The sequence below is a fragment of the Rana temporaria genome, chromosome 6 (genome assembly GCF_905171775.1).
Source record: "Rana temporaria chromosome 6, aRanTem1.1, whole genome shotgun sequence".
Taxonomy (NCBI): domain Eukaryota; kingdom Metazoa; phylum Chordata; class Amphibia; order Anura; family Ranidae; genus Rana; species Rana temporaria.
This window is the reverse complement of record NC_053494.1, coordinates 202,184,139-202,207,445: the sequence shown is the minus strand read 5'-3', so window position 1 is coordinate 202,207,445 and position 23,307 is coordinate 202,184,139. Positions and strand designations below refer to the sequence as shown.

The following is a 23,307-nucleotide window of genomic DNA, read 5'->3' as shown; positions in this document are numbered from 1 at the left end:
TTACTTAAAACACCACAAAATGCCACCGTAATTTGTGGCAACCAACCAGGTGTGACATTTTGTTAGTTTGGAAAAATGAAAAATGATTGCCGATAGGTTGCATACCTATATTGTTCTTTACCTAAAGGGAATGGGCCATATTCTTAAACAAGTTACGTAGGCGTATCAGCAGATACGCCGACGTAAGTCTGTTTCCTATGTTTAAGTGTATTCTCAAACTGAGATACACTTAAACATGCCTAAGATACGACGGCTTGCGCCGTTGTATCTTAGGCTGCAATATTTACGCTGACCGCTAGGTGGCGGTCAGCGTAGAATATGCAAATGACTAGTCACGCCGATTCTCTAACGTACGCTTGCCCGCCGTAGTGTTTTAACGTCGTTTCCGTAAGCGATACGCGGCGTAAAGATAAAGATGCCCCCTAGGTGGCGTACTCAATGTTAAGTATGGCCGTCGATCCCGCGTCGAAATTTCAAAATGTAACGTCGTTTGCGTAAGTCGTCCGTGAATGGCGCTGGACGCCATTTACGTTACAGTCAAAACAAATGACGTCCGTGAGACGTCATTTAGCGCAATGCATGTCGGGTAATTTACCCAACGGAGCATGCGCATTACGATCGGCGCGGGAGCGCGCCTAATTTAAATGATCCACGCCCCCTGCCAGGATCATTTGAATTAGGATGGCTTACGCGGGTGGACTTTACGCGACGCCGCCGCAAGTTTACAGGTAAGTGGTTTGGGAATCCGGCACTTGCCACTTAAACTTGCGGCGGAGTAACGTAAAGTACATACATTCCGCCGCCTTAGATGTATAAGAATATGGCCCAATGTGTTTCCAAGAAAAGAGCACTTGCACATGTAGCAGTTTACAAGTAAAGTTCATTTTGCTGTGCCTAGTCTGTCAATGTGTGGAATGATGTTACACTATGATGCTAGCATTACTCTGGATAGGGCAAAGTCTGGAGCTCAGCCTTTGGGAAAAAAAATAGAATGGACAAAAGTTGCCGATTTTGACGGAATGGATTGCCAGGAGCAATGTGCACCGACGTCATCACGCTCGCCGCAGCTGGACCAAGCGGCTAGCAGATACTTTGCCTGTTTTTACTTTTGTTTGCGAGCGCCATGCTTATTTTTAACCAACTCAAAGCCGCTGTACATATATACAGTATCTCACAAAAGTGAGTACACCCCCTCACATTTTTGTACATATTTTATTCCATCTTTTCATGTGACAACACTGAAGAAATTACACTTTGCTACAATGTAAAGTAGTGAGTGTTCAGCTTGTATAACAGTGTACATTTGCTGCCCCCTCAAAATAACTCAACACGCAGCCATTAATGTCTAAACCGCTGGCAACAAAAGTGAGTACACCCCTAAGTGAAAATGTCCAAATTGGGTCCAAAGTGTCAATATTTTGTGTGGCCACCATTATTTTCCAGCACTGCCTTAACCCTCTTGGGCATGGAGTTCACCAGAGCTTCACAGGTTGCCCCTGGAGTCCTCTTCCCCTCCTCCATGATGACATCACAGAGCTGGTGGATATTGGAGACCTTGCGCTCCCCCACCTTCCGTTTGAGGCTGTCCCACAGATGTTCAATGGGTTTAGGTCTGGAGACATGCTTGGCCAGTCCATCACCTTTACCCTCAGCTTCTTTAGCAAGGCAGTGGTCGTCTTGGAGGTGTGTTTTAGGAAGGTAGCACAAACAAAAAGCAAAATGCGCACGATTGTTTCTGGGCTGTACTATGGGTACAAACAACAAATAACATACACACGTGTGATATCGGTGCGATCGTCAGGAGCAGGAGAATTTATTTTGTGTTGTTTTTGATGGTTGGTTATGGTAGTAACAATAAATATATAGCTATATTTAAAGCAGATGTGCCACGGGAACATAATATTAAAAGCCAGCAGCTACAACTACTGCAGCTGCTGACTTTTAATATTAGGACACTTACCTGTCCTGGAGTCCAGCGCCGATCGCAGCAGAGCACGAGCGATCGCTCGTCTCTCTGCTGCTCCCCCCGCCATCCACGCTCAGGGAACCAGGAAGTGAAGCGATGCGGCTTCACTGCCCGGTTCCCTACGGTGCATGCGCGAGTCGCGCCGCGCCAGCCGATTGGCTCCCGCTGTGTGCTGGGAGCCGAGTGTTCCCAGCACACAACGGGGGACAGACGGGATGTGACGGAATGCCCGTCTTTCGCCCGTAGCGTGTGGCCGGAAGTGGGTGCAAATACCTGTCTTTAGACAGGTATCTGCACCCCCCTCCCCCCTGAAAGGTGTCAAATGTGACACCGGAGGGGGGGAGGGTTCCGATCAGCGGGACTCCACTTTAGGGTGGAGAACCGCTTTAAAAAAAAAACATTATATTTTTGTTTACTATTTTGGGCCAGTTTTACTTTGATAATAACAAAAAAAAATCCAGAAGATATCCATAACTATTTACTACCAAATAAAAGCCCAATTTGTCCCGATATAATCCACCTGGATGCACAAAGTAGTTGTGATAATGTGTACACTTTTACCAACACATGTCAAAGTTGCAAAATTGTGCTTAGACATTAAGATTTGTTTTACCCTTTGGCACAAAGGGAATAAAGGGCCAAATCCTCAAAGGAGATACGCAGGTGGAACTGCTGTTCAGCCTGCTTATCTCTGTGCCTATCTTTGGAACTGATCCTCAGAAGGATTTTTCCAAAGATAGGCATAAGATCTGACATCTGTAAGACACTTACACTGTCAGATCTTAAGATGCAGTACCGCATCCGCCGCTGGGGGCATTTCGAGTCGAAATGCCGCTTTGCGTATGCAAATGAGTACTTAGGCAGATCCACAAAGCTTTTTAGCTTTGTGTTTTCTGCATAAGTTACGTTTTGCATGCGTAAAATTAGGGATGCTTTTACAAGGTGTAAACTAGTAACACCTTGTAAAAACATACCTTTTTTTCGATCGCCGCTATTTTTTTTAAATTTCAAATTTTATTTTTCGCCGCGTAACTTTTTTTTCCCCCCGACGCAACTTTATTTTCCCGTCGCAATCCACAAAGCCCGACGTAACGTAATTTCGCGCGCTGCCCGTCGGGAAAAATGACGTCACACGCATGCGCAGAACGTCCGGCGCGGGAGCGCGCCTCATTTAAATTGACATCGCCCCCTGGATGAGAAGACCGCCTTGCGACGGAGGCACTTAAGTTACACAGCCGAAAATTTCTAGGTAAGTGCTTTGTGGATCGGGCACTTAGGTAGAAATTTTCCGCCAGTGTAACTTAAATGCTAAAAGTTAAGTTAGGCAGGTTTTTTGAGGATTTGCCCCAAAGTGTGCAGGTGAACTAATTCTGGGGTCCGTGTTTTTTGGTATGAAGCTAGATTTGTCACGGTGGTGGAGTGAAAACAAAAGATGGGATATTAATTGAATGCTGCCAAGGATTATTCACCTTTTCACTGTTTTATGGGATGCTTGGACTTTGTTATAGAACTGCCGTTGTAGTGTATTCAAATTAGTACTCCAATTATACAAATGTAGGCTTTTTATATGTAATATTTTTACACATGTGATATTCAATAGCTAGTGCTGCAACTTTTGGAGAATGCAGCATACATCTTTAACCACTTAAACCCCGGACCATATTGCTGGTCAAAGACCAGAGCACTTTTTGCGATTTGGCACTGCGTCGCTATAACTGACAATTGCGCGGTCGTTCGACGTGGCTCCCAAACAAAATTGGCGTCCTTTTTTTCCCACAAATAGAGCTTTCTTTTAGTGGTATTTGATCACCTCTGCAGTTTTTAGTTTTTGCGCTATAAACAAAAATAAAGCGTCAATTTTGAAAAAAATGAATATTTTTTACTTTTTACTATAATAAATATCCCCAAAAATATAAAAAAAAAACAATTTTTTTCCTCAGTTTAGACCGATACGTATTCTTCTACATATTTTTCATTAAAAAAAAATCGCAATAAGCGTTTATTGATTGGTTTGCGCAAAAGTTATAGTGTCTACAAAATAGGGAGTAGTTTTATGGCATTTTTATTAATATTTTTTTTTTTACTAGTAATGGCGGCAATTAGTGATTTTTTTTCGGTACTGTGACATTATGGCGGACACATCGGACACTTTTGACACATTTTTGGGACCATTGGCATTTTTATAGCGATCATTGCTACAAAAATGCATTGATTACTATAAAAATGCCACTGGCAGGGAAGGGGTTAACACTAGGGGGCGGGGAAGAGGTGAAGTATGTTCCCTGGGTGTGTTCTAACTGTAGGGGGGGGTGGACTCACTAGGGGAAATTACTGATCGCTGTTCATACATTGTATGAACAGACGGTCAGCATTTCTCCCCCTGACAAGACCGGGAGCTGTGTTTACACACACAGCTCCCAGTTCTCGCTCTGTAACGAGCAATCGCGGGTGCCCGGCAGTGATCGCGACCGCTGGGCGCAGGAGCGAGCGGGGGGACGCACGCATGCCCCTAGTAGCCGCTTCACCTGCTGACGTAGAGCTACGGGCTCTCGCGCAGGAGAGCCGACCTGCCGCCATAGAACTGCGGCGGCTGGTCGGCAACCAGTTAAAGTAAAAGCAAATTCTGCCTTGTAATGTGCTTGACAACACTTTGGATCCAGCCTGTGTGACAAATGTACTGTAGTAAGGCAACAACATGCATCTCCTCTCACCTCCAACTTCTTGTCTTCTGGGCTCGGGAATCGCAGGATTTTACTGGAATGGGAGACGATACGTTTTACGGAGGCCTTTACAGAAGGAATGTCTTCTACTATTTCTAGAAAAAGAGGAATGACGCACGTAAAATCTGAATATGAACAATGAAGGGCAAACTATAGTATAGGGGAGAAGAACTGCAGTTTACTCAACACAGATGCACAGAGGTAAGTATAGGCAGATAACTTAGAGGCATAGGTGTGCGCAGCCTATTGCATTAAGGTGTACAACCCAAAGCCCAAACACACACTACCGATCACTCACGATGTTCATTCAGAAAGGGAAGGGGCCAGTAAATGACATATTTACTGGCCCCTTTCCCACTCCTAAAACATCCCAGCAGCAACAGCTGATAGGAGAGGAGGGAAGCTGGCAGTGCTGTGGGGGGGAAAGATGGGAGCCAGGGCAGTAAAGGGAATTTGTGCTGCACAGGGTGATTAGGGTGTGCCTGGGCATACCTGGCACAGCCTGGGCACATGCCTATGCTTAGAGGCCAGATCCAAAGAAGGGGAATGGGTCTTCAAATAATACTTCTGCACCCACTTTCTGGTAGGCATGAGTTTTTAAAAGATCACTAGAGTAAAAAAAAAAAAAACATTGTGCTCTGGGAACGGTTTGGGGTTAAAGCTGGAGTTCAGTTTACTTAATTTGCCTTCTCTGGTTCCTCCCTCCTCCCCAACCAATCAACAAATTTTAAATATAATCACATGACATCGCAGTGAGGTCATCACTGAGCCCCTCTGCTGCTCAATTCTATGCAGGCAGATCATGACTGGTGGAAAAGACCAGCAGGGTGCTTTTAAATAGCTAAATAAATGGCACCACCCCAAACTATAACTAGCTTTAGTAAGGTTCACATGGAAGGGTTTTGCACAAACAAAAAATGCATTTCTCAGGCGGCTAGCCAAAAAAAAAAAAAAATTACACTAAGGTTTTAGTTGCACAACACGTATGTTGTTAAAGTCACATTGCCTCATCAAGGCTCCTCTGTAGAGTGCAGTCCTAACTTTTTTTTTTTTTCATTCATTTTGGATAGAGTTTTTTGCCATCTGTATCCCATTGGAGAGATTTACCTTCACTTCCTGTCCCATAACCAAAACAGGAAGTGAGAGAAAGTCTCTGCAATTTGAGGGAATCCATTAGCACACACTTATCCAGGGATCCAGCGATGTCGGCACCTGAGCCGATTCTTCAATCTACTTTGGGTGCAGGCGCCGGTATCGTAAGTAAGAGAGTGAGGCAGTAAAGCCTTGTGGCTTCACAGCCGGTTTACTTTTGCGCTGCGCTTTGCGGATGGTCTCGTAATCGTCTGGGACCTGTGATGTGTCCCAGAAGGCTGCGGGGGAAAAAACAGGGACCCGCTACTCCCCAAAAAGTGCCAAATGTGGCAGTGGAGTGCGTTCCGCTTTAAACTAGCCAGGTATTAAAACTGTAATACGGGGGGGGGGGGGGGGGGGGCTCAGAAAAACAAACTGCTGTGTTAATGCTAGTGACAGAGTGCATCATATAGATAGTTGTTGGGTTTGCCCATAGTATCATTTAAAGGGGTGGTTCACCCTAAAAACTACTTTTTTTTATTACACTGGCCCCCCACATTACAATACAATTAAGGCTATTATTATTTTGTTGATGCTGTACATACCTCCCCCCCGTCGCGTAAGCCGCGTCACGATTGGCGAAAGGAGCCGAACGGCGATGCGCATGCACAGTATAGCGCCGACTCACCGTTCGGCTCCTTTCGCCAACCGTGACGCGGCTTACGCGACGGGGGGAGCTCGTTTTTGGTCAAAACGTCAATCACAGACATGTTAGGAACGCCCACTCCCGCGGGACTCGCAAGCCGGAAGCCACGGGTGAATATGCTGTACAAAGGTATGTACAGCATCAAAAAAAAAAAAAAATAGCCTTAATCGTATTGTAATGTGTTTTTTAGGGTGAAACACCCCTTTAAGTGACTGGCAGCCAATGTTTGTTGTTGGCTGCCATTAATTTGCATGCTATGCAAGTGGTTTTAAATCAAAAAATGACTAGGAAGTTATGTAGATTGGTACAAAGAAAAGGAGAATATAAGAAAAGGTATGGAGGATACAAAGCACATTATCGAGGGATACATACCTTCTTCTTTCACCTTGAGCAGAGCAGCATGAATGACACATGGCAGCAGATGGCGGGCGAGGTCTGCTGGCTTCTGCATTGCCAAGTAGTGAAGGACCTACAGTAAGAAAACACAATAGACTATTGTGGGAGCAGCTTACACACAGGTCATCCTAGATGCCTTCTTACCACAAAGCGTATTAAAAGAAGAACTCCACTTCTACCAATGATAAACCTGATCTAACATTTATAATTGATGAACAAGACATTCTTAAATCAACATATATAAAATCTTACTTTCTTTAAAATCTAAAAGTTCGATATAATTTTAAAAACCTCCAAAAATCCAGATCTAACCATGGCAACAGAACACTCCCAGAGACTTAAAGCGGATGTGCCACGGGAAAAATATATTAAAAGCCAGCAGCTACAAATACTGCAGCTGCTGACTTTTAAAATAAGGACACTTACCTGTCCTGGAGTCCAGCGCCGATCGCAGCAGATGACGAGCCGATCGCTCGTCACCCTGCTGCTCCCCCCCTCCATCCTCGGTGAGGGAACCAGGAAGTGAAGCGCTCCGGCTTCACTGCCCGGTTCCCTACGGCGCATGCGCGAGTCGCGCTGCGCCCGCCGATTGGCTCCCGCTGTGTGCTGGGAGCCGAGTGTTCCCAGCATACAACGGGGGACGGACGGGAAGGAAGGAAAAAACCCGTCCTTTGCCCGTATCGTAGGGCCGGAAGTGGGTGCAGATACCTGTCTGTAGACAGGTATCTGCACCCCCCTCCCCCCTGAAAGGTGTCAAATGTGACACCGGAGGGGGGGAGGGTTCCGATCAGCGGGACTCCACTTTAGAGTGGAGATCCGCTTTAAAGTGTCACTAAAGTGTCGTGCTCCCCCCTCCCGTGAGGGGGAAGTGGGTGAGCAGGAGAGTCAGGACGCTCTCTACATTGCAGATAGAGAAAGGAGCTGTGTGTTAGTGGGCGTCCTGACTCTCCTGCTCGCCCCCTCCCCCCTCAAGGGAGGGGGTGAGCATGACACTCCACACCAGGGAGAAAGCCTTGCATTACTGTGTGGAGTTACAGACAGAAGAACAGGAAGTGAGGATTTCTCAGAAGGAATAAGGACATTTAAAAGCAAAATGGAAGGATGAGGTAAGTGAAGGAGGACTGCACTAAGGTAAAGGAAGCTATTTAGGGGAAAACAATTTTTACCTTTACAACCCCTTTAACCTGAAAAACTGAAAGGCGGACCTGATCAGACAGCTTGTGAAAAAGGGCCCATAGTCTTCATGAGCCAGGTTTATGTAAAGAGTGAACTTGCCCATTAAAAGAAGCAGACCCTCTAGGTAGCCAGGCCCGTCGGAACCCGACAGGCAAAGCAAGCATTTGCCTGGACAGGGGCCCCAGCAGGGAGGGCCCTTGCCGCATCGCTGCGTCCTCCTGCAGTCCGGTCGGCCGTGTGCCATAACCGCGCGGTACAGGAGAATCAGGTTCCTGTTCCCGGCCGGACTGACAGGAAGTACACACACTGACTGAGTGTTCACTTCCTCTCAGTCCGGCCCCGGGAACAGCAAACTGAATCTCCTGTACCGCGCGGTTACGGTACACCACGGCCGACCGGACTGCAGGAGGACGCAGCGATGCGGCAAGGGCCCTCCCTGCTGGGGCCCCTGTGCGGACACCAACATCTGCCGGCGTGTGAGGATAGAGGTAAGCCGCATCCCCCCCCCCCTCGCTTCTCAACTGAAAAACTGACACTTTTTTTTCTTGCCTGGGGCTCCCAAATGTCTTCGAACGGCCCTGTAGGTAGCCCTCACTTTTATCAAATACAGTGCCTTGAAACTTTCCAAATTTTGTCACGTTAAAACCAGACACATACAATACATGTATTTTTACTGGGATTTTATGTGATGGAACAACACAAAGTGGCACATAATTGCGAAGTGGAAGGAAAATGATGAATGGTTTTCAAAATGTTTTATAAATAAATATCTGAAAGGTGTGGTGTGAATTTGTTTTCAGCCCCCTTTACTCTGATACCCCCAACTAAAATCTAGTGGAAGCAATTGCCTTCAGAAGTTACCTTATTAGTAAAAAGAGTTCACTTGTGTGTAATTTAATCTCAGTATAAATACAGCTGTTCTGTGAAGGCCTCAGAGGTTTGTTAGAGAACCATAATGAACAAACAGCATCATGAAGGCCAAGGAACACACCAGACAGGTCAGGGATAAAGTTGTGGAGAAGTGTAAAGCAGGGTTAGGTTATAAAAAAATCTCCCAAGCTTTGAACATCTCACGGAGATCTGTTCAATCCATCATCCGAAAATGGAAAGAGTATGGCACAACTGCACACCTACCAAGACACGGCCGTCCACCTAAAATGACAGGCCGGGCAAGGAGAGCATTCATCAGAGAAACAGCCCAGAGGCCCATGGCAACTCTGGAGGAGCTGCAGAGATCCACAGCTCAGGGGGGAGAATCTGTCCACAGAACAACTATTAGTCGCGCTCTCCACAAACCTTTTGGAAGAGTGACAAGAAGAAAGACACTCTTGAAAGAAAGCCAAACAGAAGTCCTGTTTGCAGTATGTGAGAAGCCATGTGGGGGACACAGCAAACATGTGGAAGAAGGTGCTCTGGTCAGATGAGAACAAAATTGTACTTTTTGGCCTAAAAGCAAAACACTATGTGTGGCAGAAAACTAACACTGCACATCACCCTGAACACACCATCCCCACTGTGAAGCATGGTGGTGGCAGCATCATGTGGTGGGAATGCTTTTCTTTAGCAGGGACAGGGAAGCTGGTCAGAGTTGATGGGAAGATGGATGGAGCCAAATACAGGGCAATCTTAGAAGAAAACCCATTAGTCTCGGCAAAAGACCGGAGTCTGGGGCGGAGGTTCACCTTCCAGCAGGACAACGACCCTAAACATACAGCCAGAGCTACAATGGAATGGTTTAGATCAAAGCATATTCATGTGTTAGAATGGCCCAGTCAAAGTCCAGACCTAAATCCCTTTGAGAATCTGTGGCATGATTTGAAAATTGCTGTTCACAGACGCTCTCCATCCAATCTGACAGAACTTAAAGGGTCACTAAAGGAATTTTTTTTTATTTTTTTGCTGAAATGACTGTTTACAGGGTATAGAGACATAAAAGTTAACTGATTCCTTTTAAAAATGATTAAAAATAGATTAAATTCTATCATATAATATGCCTCTAGTTTCACTTTCGGTTTTAAACTGGTTTCATGTTTATGTGAAGTAAAGAGACCCACAGAACAAAAACAAACAAATCCAGGGCAGTGTTTTGTTTTTAAAATGAATCTGATTGGTTCTGAGGAGTTTTAGACACACAGCTTAGACCACAGTGAGAAGCTCCCATGACTTTTTTCATAAGGAGCCAGACAAGCAGGAAGTGTGGAGATCACAGCAGAATTACAACTACTTCAAAGCAAAAACGAACAATGAGGACATGAAACCAGTACTGCAGTAAGGTAAAGGAAGCTATTTAGCTAAAAAAAAAAAATTCCTTTAGTGATCCTTTAAGCTATTTTGCAAAGAAGAATGGCCAAAAATATCACTTTAGATGTGCAAAGCTGGTAGAGACATCCCCAAAAAGACTTGCAGCTGTAATTGCAGTGAAAGGCGGTTCTACAAAGTATTGACTCCGGGGGGCGCCATACAAATGTCCCCCCCACACTTTTCACATATTTATTTGTAAAAAAAAAATTAAAAACACTTATTTTCCTTCCACTTCACAATTATGTGTCACTTTGTGTTGGTCTATCACATAAAATCCCAATAAAATACATTTATGTTTTTAGCGGTAACATGACAAAATGTGGAAAATGTCAAGGGGTATGAATACTTTTTCAAGGCACTGTATACTAGCATGGGTTATCCTATTATCTGCAAAACAGAAACATCTGCTAAAATCTTTGCAATGTTTCTCAAGCATTTTTGCTGTATCTTCAACAAAACTAGCGTTCCACTCTGGAGTCAGACGGCATGCACTTGACATTGAAAGAAACACCAAAAAAAAAAAAGTCAGCAGCTGTAATTGTTTAGGCACATTGGCTGCCTAATTGGCTCCTGGGATCTGTCCAGCCCTGCAATATACACACTGCCTAACAAATGGACTGCTTTACGAACTATTGATTTGCAGTACCAGAGAGTACTGTGTAGACCCCGACGGACAGAGAACAATACTAACAACATAAGGAACAGAGCTGGAGACTAAAGAGATGGCGGAGACCAGGTGGTGTATCGGGAAAATAGATCGGTTAACTGGATTCCTCATTCACATCTCTTTTTAAATAAAGCTCAAGTCAAAACTTTGTGTCTTTGTTTTGGATAAAGAAAGAAACTGGAAAATCATGGTTAGGTTTTTTTTTTGGATGGTTCTCATTGGATAGATTTTACTCCATTTCCTGTTCCAAAGACTTAACAGGAAGTGAGGAAATGTCTCAGAAATGAGGGGAAATCCCCTCTTAAGGCCCGTACACACGGTAGACTTTTGTCCAACAAACTTCAAAATCTGCAAGTTTTCACATTTGTCCGACCGTGTGTACGCTCCATCGGATCAACTTTTTCGGGTTTCGTCGGACAACAAGTTTGGTCTGCAAACGGACAAACTTTACGACAACAAAAGTCCGAAGTACAAACACGCATGCCCAGAACCAATGTTAAAATCAACCAACAATAGCAGAAGTTAACCAAAGGGTGGTGATAAAGAGCAGAAAAGACACGTGATGTTGGGAAAGTTTTAGAAAAGTTTTCAGAAAAGTCCTAGCGTGTGTATGCTATGGGTGTGACCGGACAAATTTCTTTGGACAAAAATCCAAGGGAAAGTTTGTCAGATGTGCGACCGTGTGTACGAGGCTTAAGTCCCTTCCAAGCACCTCTCTCTGCACTAAAGTATCAGTCGTCAGACCCCTCTAAATACCTGCGACCATGCAGCACAAAAAGGAATGTAACTGTACTACAGGATAGTATTAAAAGTGTCTTGAGACTCCTCTAAGTACCTGTGTCTAAAGAAAATCAGTCTAAACCTAATCCCAGTATAAGCCTCAATCTCTTTACTACTGGAGAACATCAAAGTCTTAAGATATCTTATAAGCACCCATGTCTGTACAACACAAAAGGAAAACACCAATCTTATGACTTCTGTAGGGCAGACCTGGAAATTTTATGGCCTCTAGGCTTCATCGGACTCTTTGGCTGTCCCTGTCTGGCCAGTATATGGACAACTGGAAATTATAAATCAAATGTAAATAGCTGTACACTGTGTGACACTGCTCCATGGTTCTCTGGGAGGAGTGTGGGTTCCCTAAAACCAGGACAGCCAGTCAATAAGCTGGTGGTGGATATGCTTACATCCTTGTTGGTCCACCAATCACAAAGATGGCAGTGCATGCACTTCCGCCTTTTCCAAGTGTCTTTGGCTGTGTAGGAGAGGTACCACCTCTCGTGTGACTGGAGCGGACCATGGGAGGTGGGCAACAAGGATATAATGCCGATGAGGGCATTTGGGGAGGTTTCGGAAGTCCAACTCTCAACCCCAAAGGTAAGGGGTGGAGAGAGGTTTTACCCTCCCTGACTTCACATGCTGGGGGCGTGTATAGCAGAGGAGGGAACCTATAAGTTCAGCCTATTGGTTTGGCTCTCCACAACTATAACAGTTCCTCGTGTGGCCTCTTGGGAAAATGAATTGCCTACCCCTGATCTAGGGCCTGTCCTCAACAACAGAACACTGGAGTTTTGGACAAATACAAAACGATATGGGAAACCGATCTAGATACCCATGATCAATGTCTACATGCTTGCGTGTTTGCCCATAAATTCTCCATCAGTACCCGAATTCAGGAAACATCCTACAAGCTTTCAACACATTGGTATATAACCATAGGTGTGCGAAGCCTATTACATTAGGGTGTGCACCCCAAAACTCAAACACACATGCGGATATGAGTGTGTGTATATATATATATATATATATATATATATATATATATATATATATATATATACATATATACACACACACATATATACATATACACGCACACACACAATCTTTTAAATAATTGTAAACAAACATTTACGAAATGTATTAAAACTTTTTCAAAAGTTTCAATACATTTTGCATCTTATGGCAGAGCCAGTCAGAGGGAGAAAGTGGGGGGTGAGAGAGAGGAAAGGGGGTGAGAGAGAAAGTAGGATGAGAGAGGGTCTGAAACTGGGGGGGGGACGGGGACGGGTAAGAGGGAGAGAGGATGGGTTGAGAGGGGGGAAAGAGAGAAAGTGGGGTGAGAGAGAGGGTGGCGAGGGAGAGAGGGAGAGAGGGAGAGGGGGAGAGGGGGAGAGCGAGAGAGCGAGAGAGCGAGAGAGCGAGAGAGGGAGAGAGAGAGAGGGAGAGAGAGAGAGAGAGAGAGAGAGAGAGATGGAGGGGGGTGAAACAGAGGGGGGAGAAAAAGAGGGGTTAAGAGAGAGAAGGGGTGAGAGAGAGAGAGAGGAAAGGGGAGTGAGAGAGAGGTAGGGGGGAGAGAGGGTCTGAACTGGGGGGGGGGGAGATGGGTAAGAGGGAGAGAGGAGGGGTTGAGAGGGGGAAAGAGAGAAGTGGGTGAAGGAGGGGGGTGAAACAGAGGGGGGAGGGAGGGTGGTTGGAACAGAGGGGGGGTGAGAAAAAGAGGGGTTAAGAGAGAGACGGGGTGAAAGACAGAGGGGGAGCGAGGAGGGGGAGAAAGAGAGAGGAATGAGAGATATGGGGGTTAGAGAGAGAGGGGGGTTAGAGAGAGTGAGAGGGTGAGAGAGAGGGAGGATGTAGTGTGTGACAAGGCACAGTGGGTCCCCCTTGCCCCATGGCTCATGTCCCCCCCTACACTTCTGAACACTGAATGGCACTGGCGCCTGGAATTAGGGTGTGCCCAGGCACACCCCCTGCGCACGCCTATGTATATAACACCAGTAAAATTGCACAGATGGTTCCTTTTGGATTCGGATCTCTGTTGGCGCTGTAGCCAGGTGAGATCCATATATGGCAGGATTGTGGCCTACTACAGCCTTTATGGAAAAAAGGTTTGCACCATCATTAAGCTGATCATTGAAACCTCCATTCAATTCAGGGGTGCTCCATGAAAAAGTATAAAAGCTCTTTAACTATATTTTTGCTCACTGCAGCAAAAGCCCTGGTTCCGAGTCCTGACATCAACCCGATAGAACACCTTTAGAAGGAATTAGAGAAGAGACTGCGAGTCAGGCCTTCTCATTCACATCAGTGCCCGACCTCCCAAATGTGCTTCTGAAAGAATGGTCAAACATCCCCATGGACACACACCTAAACTACGTGGACAACCTTCCCAGAAGAGTTGAAGCTGTTATAGCCGCAAAGGGTTGGCCAACTCAATATTGAACCCTACAGACTAAGACTGGGATGCCATTAAAATTCATGTGCGTGTAAAGGCAAGCGTCCCAATACTTTTGGCAATATAGGGTATAATAGATAGCTAAAATGCCAATAAACGGGTTCAGAAGCAATCGTTTTATGACAACTCTCACATCTTTTATATTCTTTTCCATACTGTTACGAATAGGTTTACAGTCATATACATAATAACCAATGCATATTTGGAAGTTGTACATATTGCAGAACTCAAGGGGCCGGATTCTCGTACGTAGTTCTGCGGCGGCGTAACGTATCCGATTTACGTTACGCCGCCGCAACTTAGACGGGCAAGTGCTGTATTCTCAAAGCACTTGCTCTGTAAGTTGCGGTGGCGTAGCGTAAATCCGCCGGCGGAAGCCCGCCTAATTCAAATTTGGATCAGGGGGGCGTGTTTTATGTAAATGTACTGTGACCCGACTTGATTGACGTTTTTCACGAACGGCGCATGCGCCGTCCAAGGAAATCTCCCAGTGTGCATTGCTCCTAATACGCCGCAGGGACGTATTGGTTTTGACGTGGACGTAATTTACGGCCAGCCCCATTCACGGACGAATTACGCAAAATTTTCAAATTTCGACGCGGGAACGACGGCCATACTTAACATTGTTACGCGGCACTTATGCCACCATATAGCAGGGGCAACTATATGCCGGGAAAAGCCTACCGTGAAACAGCGTAAATTTACTGCGTCGGCCGGGCGTACGTTCGGGAATTTGCGTATATAGCTGATTTACATATTTCGACGCGTAAATCAGCTTATACACCCCTAGCGGTCAGCGGAAAAATGCAGTTACGATCCGACGGCGTAAGAGACTTACGCCTGTCGGATCCAAGGGAAATCTATGCATAACTGATTCAAAGAATCAGGCGCATAGATACGACGGCGCGACCCAGAGATACGACGGCGTATCTGGAGATACGCCATCGCATCTCTTTTGAGGATCTGGGCCAAGATCTTTTTTTGTTTATTGAATTGTTGCCACCAACGTTTGACTTGATGTCTTTAATGTTTCCGAATATCTTTCTAACCGATTGACTGCAATCAGTTGTTTTTCGTTGAATTTTGCAACCATATGTACGCCTATATCCCAATGTTTCAACTGCGATATTGTAAACCTTTCTTCTTCTTTTTGCTCAATAAAAATTTTACTGTGAAAAAAAAAACAAAAAAAAAATTGGAGTCTTGAGACTTCCCTAATTATCCATGTCTGTACAACGCTACAGTGTTTTGCATCTCCTCTAAACCCTCTCTCTGTCCAACAGACGACTCTCCTCCGGTACAGATTCCAGTAGACGGGTTACTTTTATGAACAGAGCCGACACACAAGAAAATACAAAGACCCTTTAACAACGAAACAAAGAGCCCGGATCCCGTATAAAGTGCTGTCATGGAAACCGCCGAGAATGGCCGCATCCTCTTAAGTACTTTTTATTTATTGCTTTAGAAAAGCAAACTATAAATAGCAGTAATTGAGAGGGGCACGACACACACGTGTAGAAATGTAATCTTATTGCTGCATTCAGCGTGTTATAGATTAGGGAAGTTTACAGCACTGAGATTTAGATAAAGTGGATTATCGTCCGGCCGGCAGTGACTGAGAAGACCGATAAGACTCCCCCCATCTGTCTGCCCTCTGGTGTCCACACTAATGTTATCGGCACGCCGTTCGATTAGTGCGAGGGTTGGAGGTATATGAAGAACGACTGCGCCTTCAATGATTTTTTTTTTGCAAATGTAATCAGCTACTAAGTGTTATCAATGTACATGGACACTAAAAAATAAAACTATTTATAGCCTTAAAGTGAAAAGAATTTCTAAGAAGTTACGCAACGCAAATTTTAATTTATATCCACTTAAAGGGGTTGTAAAGTGAACATTTTTTTTCCCTAAATAGCTTCCTTTACCTTAGTGCAGTCCTCCTTCACTTCCCTCATCCTTCCATTTTGCTTTTAAATGTCCTTATTTCTTCTGAGAAATCCTCACTTCCTGTTCTTCTGTCTGTAACTCACCACCGTAATGCGAGGCTTTCTCCCTGGTGTGGAGAAAGCCTCTTGAGGGGGCGAGTAGGAGTGTCAGGACGCCCACTAACACACAGCTCCTTTCTCTATCTGCAAAGTAGAGTAGGGGTGTCAAATATAATCGCTGCATCGCGATTCAGTGTCCCCGATGCAGCACCGATGCATGCGACCGCATTAATCGATGTTTGGCCCCGCCCCCGTGGACAAATTTTATATTTTACATTTTATATATATATATATATATATATATATATATATATATATATACATATATATATATATATATATATACATATATATATACATATATATATATATATATATATACATATATATATATATATATATATATATATATATATATATATATATATATATATATTAGGGGTGCCGAATTGGCGGGCCGTTCCGGGCAGTCACATGAGCGCGGCATATACAAACGCTGAAATCATCTCCTGTACTATGTCTGCAGTCTCTGATCATCTCCTGCAGCATGTCTGCAGTCTCTGATCATCGCCTGTATTATGTCTGCAGTCTCTAATCATCTCCTATTATGTTTGCAGTCTCTGATCATCTCCTGTACCATGTTTGCAGTCTCTGATCATCTCCTGTACCATGTTTGCAGTCTCTGATCATCTCCTGTACCATGTTTGCAGTCTCTGATCATCTCCTGTACCATGTTTGCAGTCTCTGATCATCTCCTGTACCATGTTTGCAGTCTCTGATCATCTCCCGTACCATGTTTGCAGTCACTGATCATCTCCTGTACCATGTTTGCAGTCTCTGATCATCTCCTGTACCATGTTTGCAGTCACTGATCATCTCCTGTACCATGTTTGCAGTCTCTGATCATCTCCTGTACCATGTCTGCAGTCTCTGATCATCTCCTGTAGCATGTACGCAGTCTCTGATCATCTCCTGTAGCATGTCCGCAGTCTCTGATCATCTCCTGTAGCATGTCCGCAGTCTCTGATCATCTCCTGTAGCATGTCCGCAGTCTCTAATCACCTCCTGTACTATGTCCGCAGTCTCTGATCACCTCCTGTACTATGTCCGCAGTCTCTGATCATCTCCTGTACCACGTCTGCAGTCTCTGATCATCTCCTTTAGTATTTTGGGGGGAGAGCCATACGCAGTTGCGCTGCAATCGTGATGCATCGCGGAATCGAATCGTGGACTTGATAATCGTAATCGCATCGAATCGTGAGACCGGTGAAGATGCGCAGCCCTAGTAGAGAGTGCCCTGGACTTGTCTGCTCGCCCCCTCCTCCCTCAAGAGACTTTCTCCACACCAGGGAGAAAGCCTTGCATTACTGTGTGGAGTTACAGACAGAAGAACAGGAAGTGAGGATTTCTCAGAAGAAATAAGGACATTTAAAAGCAAAATGGAAGGATGAGGTAAGTGAAGGAGGACTGCACTAAGCTAAAGGAAGCTATTTAGGGGGAAAAAATATTTACTTTACAACCCCTTTAATATGCAAACCTCAATATGAAAAACAAATAAAAAAAAGTCTCTTGTCGAAATCAACTGTGCTTCCAATTTATTTTCATCTGTGAATAACTTCAAGAACTCTCTTGCCACCTTGGTGCCCGCACCTTCACCAGTTGTGCCCTCGCCTGGGATTCTTGATCTTACCAGTTACGCAAGGTCAAAACAGGCTTTCCCGGAAGGGGTGTACCTGGTCAGCAACAATGGTTAGGTAGATGGTAAGTGTCAAGTAACATCCACATGAATGGCAGGATCAAGGTTTCCCAGCAGAACATTGCCCAAAGTATCACACTGCCTCCACTGGCTTACCTTCTTCCCATACTCCATCCTGGTGTCATCTCTTCCCCAGGTAAGCAATGCATAAGCACCCGGACAGCCACATGATGTAAAAGAAAACCTGATTCATCAAACCAGGCCACCTTCTTCCATTGCTCCACGGTTCAGTTCTGATGCTCGAGTGCCCATTGTAGGAGCTTTTGGCCGAGTCCTGCTGTCTGTGTCAATGGACGCAGCAGCCGGACACGGGAGCACGCCCGCACGAGTGCCCCCAGCGAGAGAGGCTCTCCAACTGGGCACTCGAGAAGAGGAGGAGCCAGGAGCACCGTGGAGGGACCCCAGAATAGGAGGATCGGGGCCACTCTGTGCAAAACCAACTGCACAGAGGTGTTAAGTATCGCATGTTTTTTTGCTTTGTTTTTAATTAAAATTTTAAAGAAAATGGAATCACTGCAGTATCAGGGCGACAATACTGAACTTACTTTTTCTGCCTCTTTGGTGTCATCAAAGAGTCTCCTCTGGCGGCGAGCCGGCGTCGGCTTGGCCGTCTCCCATGCTTCTACCCACATGTTGTTGGGGATCATCATTCGAGGGCTCAATTCACCTTTAACAACTTTGTTGCCACTTTCGTCCACCACTTCCTCTTCAACGTAATCGCGGGGAGAGTACCAACGCACAAAATCCTCCAGGGAGCAGCCAGGATTTGCAGCCTGGGAACACAGATTATTGGTTAGATCACAATACAAGATTGGAAGGGAAAATCATACATTATATGGTCAAAAGTTTGTGAACACCTAACCATAGGAGAATGTTGGACATTCCATTCCAAAACCTTGGACAATAAAGTAGACCTGATAAAAAAATGATCACAATTAAAAGAGCATAAATGCACAATTAAAACAATCACAAACAGCGCTAATAGTGATAGTTCTGGTGTAAATGCTTTCGTCATAGGACTTCGACAGAGGGCGCCCTCTGTCGAAGTCCTATGACGAAACGTGTCAGAGCGTGGCTACTCACGACGCTCAGGAAGTGACGCTTGCGCTCCACCAGGGCCTCGGCTGGAACCATAGTCTGTTAGTCTCTCTGAGACCGAAATAGGACCAGCACGACGCTTTACCTTGCCTACAGGAGTTGGTGATTATGCGCTTGTTTATCTTTTATATTGTACGTGTAATGTTTGAAGGGTTTATCTCATCTGTGGGCTATTTTTATTTTTAACCCATTAAAAACGGAATTATGCTATGGCACTGTTTTTGTCTTTTTTTGGATTAATTGGGAGCCTCCATACAGATTTATTTGATTACCCTGCTTGAAGGATTTATACCAGTCTGGAGTTATATATACATCGCCATATATTACTTACTTTTTGGTAAGTGTGTACCCCAGAGGGGGCTTATTTTGTCCCACGCGGTGTCTTTTGAGGAGTTCGGGTGGAAGGTGCTCTTGCTGTCTGTCCTTTCTTAAAGTGAACCACATCCTTTTATGGGACTTTACCTCTATTGGCTTATTTTCTTCACGCAATTTTTTTATAGTGTATCAGTGGTGCCTTGAGCATTTACACCAGAACTATCACTATTAGCGCTGTTTGTGATTGTTTTAATTGTGCATTTATGCTCTTTTAATTGTGATCATTTTTTTATCATGTCTTTATTGTTTTAAACGGCTGCTCCCATTATCGTAGTATACAGTTTTTCTGTCATCTACGTTCTTTCAGTTATTAGCTTATTGCAATCAGCTTTTATCCTGTTTTGGCGCTGGGAGGTGTTCTATAGGCCTTCAGTACACTTTTTTTCGTTTAATAAAGTAGACCTATAAGCAAAACTTTTTCTATTCATTTTTGATTACAAGGGAGGATTATAACCCCAATCGGATTCTTGTTTTTCACCATCTGTGTCCCATTGCAGATTTTCATTCACTTCCTGTCCCATAACAGGAAGTGAGAGGAAATCCCTGTAAATAAACGGAATTCTTTGGGGACCCCCAGGTAACCAGAACTAGTGTCTCCATTGGAAGATTTCCCCTCTATTACTTTTCTGGGGACAACAAAAAAATGTTGGGTTTTCTTTACTTTACAGGACAAATAGAGAGGGTGAATTTCCCTAATGGAGACACAGACAGCAATAAAAACTGACAAGCTTTCTAATGCCTCTCTACTCCATCCAAAACAAAAACAGTTTTGCCTTTAGTTATTCTTTAATATGGAGTTGCCTTTCCCTCCTTTGCAGCAATCCTCCTAATCTGGGGTCCCTCATCCAGCACTCCTGGATCCTCCTGCCTTCAATCTCCTGCAGGCTTGCTCCCGAGCCCAGCTGTCTGTGTCCATAGACACAGACAGTTGGGCTTTGCCCCGCCCCCAACCCTAGGATTTGATTGACAGCAGCAAGAACCAATTGGCTTCCTCTGCTATCAATCTTTCCTGTGAGGAGGGAGAGAGCCGGGAGAGTTGCTGCTCTCGAGCTGGAAAAAAAAAAATCGGGCTCGGGTAAATATATAGGAGGGCTGGGGGGGATCCTGGACATAGAAGTTTTTTTTTTAAAGCGGTTGTATACCCTCATATACAACTTGCACCTAGAGGTAAGCCTACATTAAGGCTTACCTGTAGGTGCAAGAAATATCTCCTTAACCTACATGGTTAAGGAGATATTTGCAGAAAATCGGGCACCGATGTCTACGGCGCATGCGCGGCGTAAACAACGGCACAGGCGCACTGAGCACGCCGGGTCCTGAATGGGAGCCTGCCGGAAAGTGCCAGAAATGTGCACATGCGCAGGGATCATGCCGTTCCGCGCGCATGCGCGGGAGTGACATCATCGCTGCTCCGGCCAGTCACTAAGGCCCAGATTCTCATACATTTACGTTGCTCCTGGGCAGCGTAACGTATGTGATTTACGTTACACCGCCGCAGGTTTACAGCCTGATTCTCAGAACACTTACCTGTAAACTTGCGGCGGTGTATCGTTAAATCGCTCGGCGCAAGCCCGCCCAATTCAAATGGGGCAGGCACCATTTAAATTAGGCGCGCTCCTGCACCGAGCGTACTGCGCATGCTCCGTCGGGTAAATTACCCAACGTGCATTGCGCTAAATGACGTAGCCCCGACGTCATTTGCTTAGACGTTTACGTAAATGGCGTCCAGCGCCATTCACGGACGTCTTACGCAAACGACGTATTTTTTTTTAAATTCGACGCGGGAACGACGGCCATACTTAACATTGGTTGCCCCTCCTAATAGCAGGGGCAACCTTACGCGTCGCATACGCAACGGAAACGACGTAAATTCTCAGCGTCGACCGCGCTTATGTTCGGGAATCTCGCGTAATTACCTCATTTGCATAGACGGGGAAAACGACGATGCGACACCTAGCGGCGGGAAAAAAAATTGTTTTTAAGATCTGACAGCGTAAGAGCCTTACGCATGTCAGATCTAATGGGTATCTATGCGTAACTGATTCTAAGAATCAGTCGCATAGATACCCGGGGCCAGATGAGGAGTTACGACGGCGCAAATGGTGTTGCGCCGTCGTAACGCCTTTGAGAATCTGGGCCATAGCATCTATCCATGATGTGAAGCATGTTAGCTTTTTTGTCCCCTATGTCCACTTTCTACCATTGATTGCAGTGTTGCATGAATTTTTGGATGTTATACAGCTTTGGATTTTATCCTTAGTTCATTTTGTTTCAATAAATCGCCTATCAGAGTGCGGCAGTCCAGGAACATTTCTTTTTTCCACGGATCAGCGCAGAGTCTGCACCTGTCAGTACTACAGGGCGGGAGCACAGCATAGGTCGCAGGGCTTGGAGCGGTACTCTTTTCCATTTTCCGCCGGATCGGCGATAACCGGAAGTCACTCCGGGTATCACGGCGGAGGAGAGAAACGAGGGTCTGTGCGGGTTCTTCGATCTAAGGTAAGTAATTGATAATGAGCTAGTATGCTAGTCATACTAGCTCATTATGCCTTTGCCTTGCAGGTTTTATTTTTTTGGGGGGTATATAACCGCTTTAACTTAATGCAGAGACCTTGAGGCTTTAGAACCATAAGAAATTAACTTGAAATAAAACAGTAGAGCCTCCATGGAATAATGCACCATTGTGTCTACTGGATGTGACTGTTAACCACTTAACGCCCGCCGCACGCCTATTTACGTCCACAGAATGGCACGTACAGGCAGATGGGCGTATATATACGTCCCTGCCTTCTAGCGGGTCGAGGGTCCGATCGGGACCCCCCGCTGCGTGTGGCTTACCTCGAGGGAGCGATCCGGGACGACGGGGCGGCTATTCGTTTATAGCCGCTCCGTCGCGATCGCTCCCTGGAGCTGAAGAACGGGGAGAGCCGTATGTAAACACGGCTTCCCCGTGCTTCACTGTGGCGGCTGCATCGATCGAGTGATCCCTTTTATAGGGAGACTCGATCAATGACGTCAGTCCTACAGCCACACCCCCCTACAGTTGTAAACACACACTAGGTGAACCCCAACTCCTTCAGCGCCCCCTTGTGGTTCACTCCCAAATAGGGTGACCACGTGTCCCGGTTTGCCCGGGATCGTCCCGTAATATACATTTTTGTCCCGTGTCCCGGGAGCCTTCAAACCGGGACAATAGAGAGTCCCGGAATCAACTGCCTGCCACACTCACTGCCGCTGCTGTCGCTGTAATTAAATGATTCTAAATCACTGGTTGCTAGGGAAGCCCCGCTTGGCTTGTAGCAACCAGTGACGTCACCGTGTCCCGCTCTCTCTGCGGCTCCGACTCCACCCCCACCTCCTCCTCCTCCAACGGCCAGCCGCGGTTCTTGCTGCAGAGAGAGCAGCAGCATCGTTACAGGGCAGGCAGAGACAGTGAGTCACTCACCGTCACCTACCAGTACCGCGGCACAGACCAAGACCTCCTCCTCCTCCCCTCCAGGCCTCGGTTGCTCAGCTGGACTCGATCCGCCGTCCGTCCTGAGTCCCGACCTCCTGCGAGTCCCGACTTCCGCTGCGCCACGCCGGCCATCCTTGGAGCAGGGGCAGAAAAGGTAGGTGCAGGGGAGGGGGGGGGGGGGGTTGACCATGCAATGGGGGGAGATATTATACAGTCCAGATTACAATTTGCAGGGGCAGCAGAGGTGACAGTGAGAGAGGGGGGGGGGGGGGGGTTGCATGGTGCACCCCCCTTTCTCTGTCACCTCTGCTGCCCCTGCAAATTGTAATCTAGACTGTATAATCTCTCTCTACCCAGTCCCCTGTCACCCAGTCCCTCTGTCACCCAGTCCCTCTGTC

The 23,307-nt window shown here is 45.8% G+C and overlaps 1 protein-coding gene across 1 annotated transcript in view; it reads right to left on the bottom strand.

Annotated features, from left to right (window-relative positions):
- Positions 1-23,307, bottom strand: part of RAB3GAP1 (RAB3 GTPase activating protein catalytic subunit 1) — a 208,109-nt gene that overhangs the window by 19,906 nt on the left and 164,896 nt on the right. The window contains exons 19-21 of the mRNA XM_040358096.1: positions 18,525-18,752; positions 6,836-6,932; positions 4,678-4,781 (exon numbers count right to left, since the gene is read on the bottom strand). Of these exons, the coding sequence (XP_040214030.1) occupies positions 4,678-4,781; positions 6,836-6,932; positions 18,525-18,752 (429 nt within the window). The remainder of the gene's footprint in view (positions 1-4,677; positions 4,782-6,835; positions 6,933-18,524; positions 18,753-23,307) is intronic.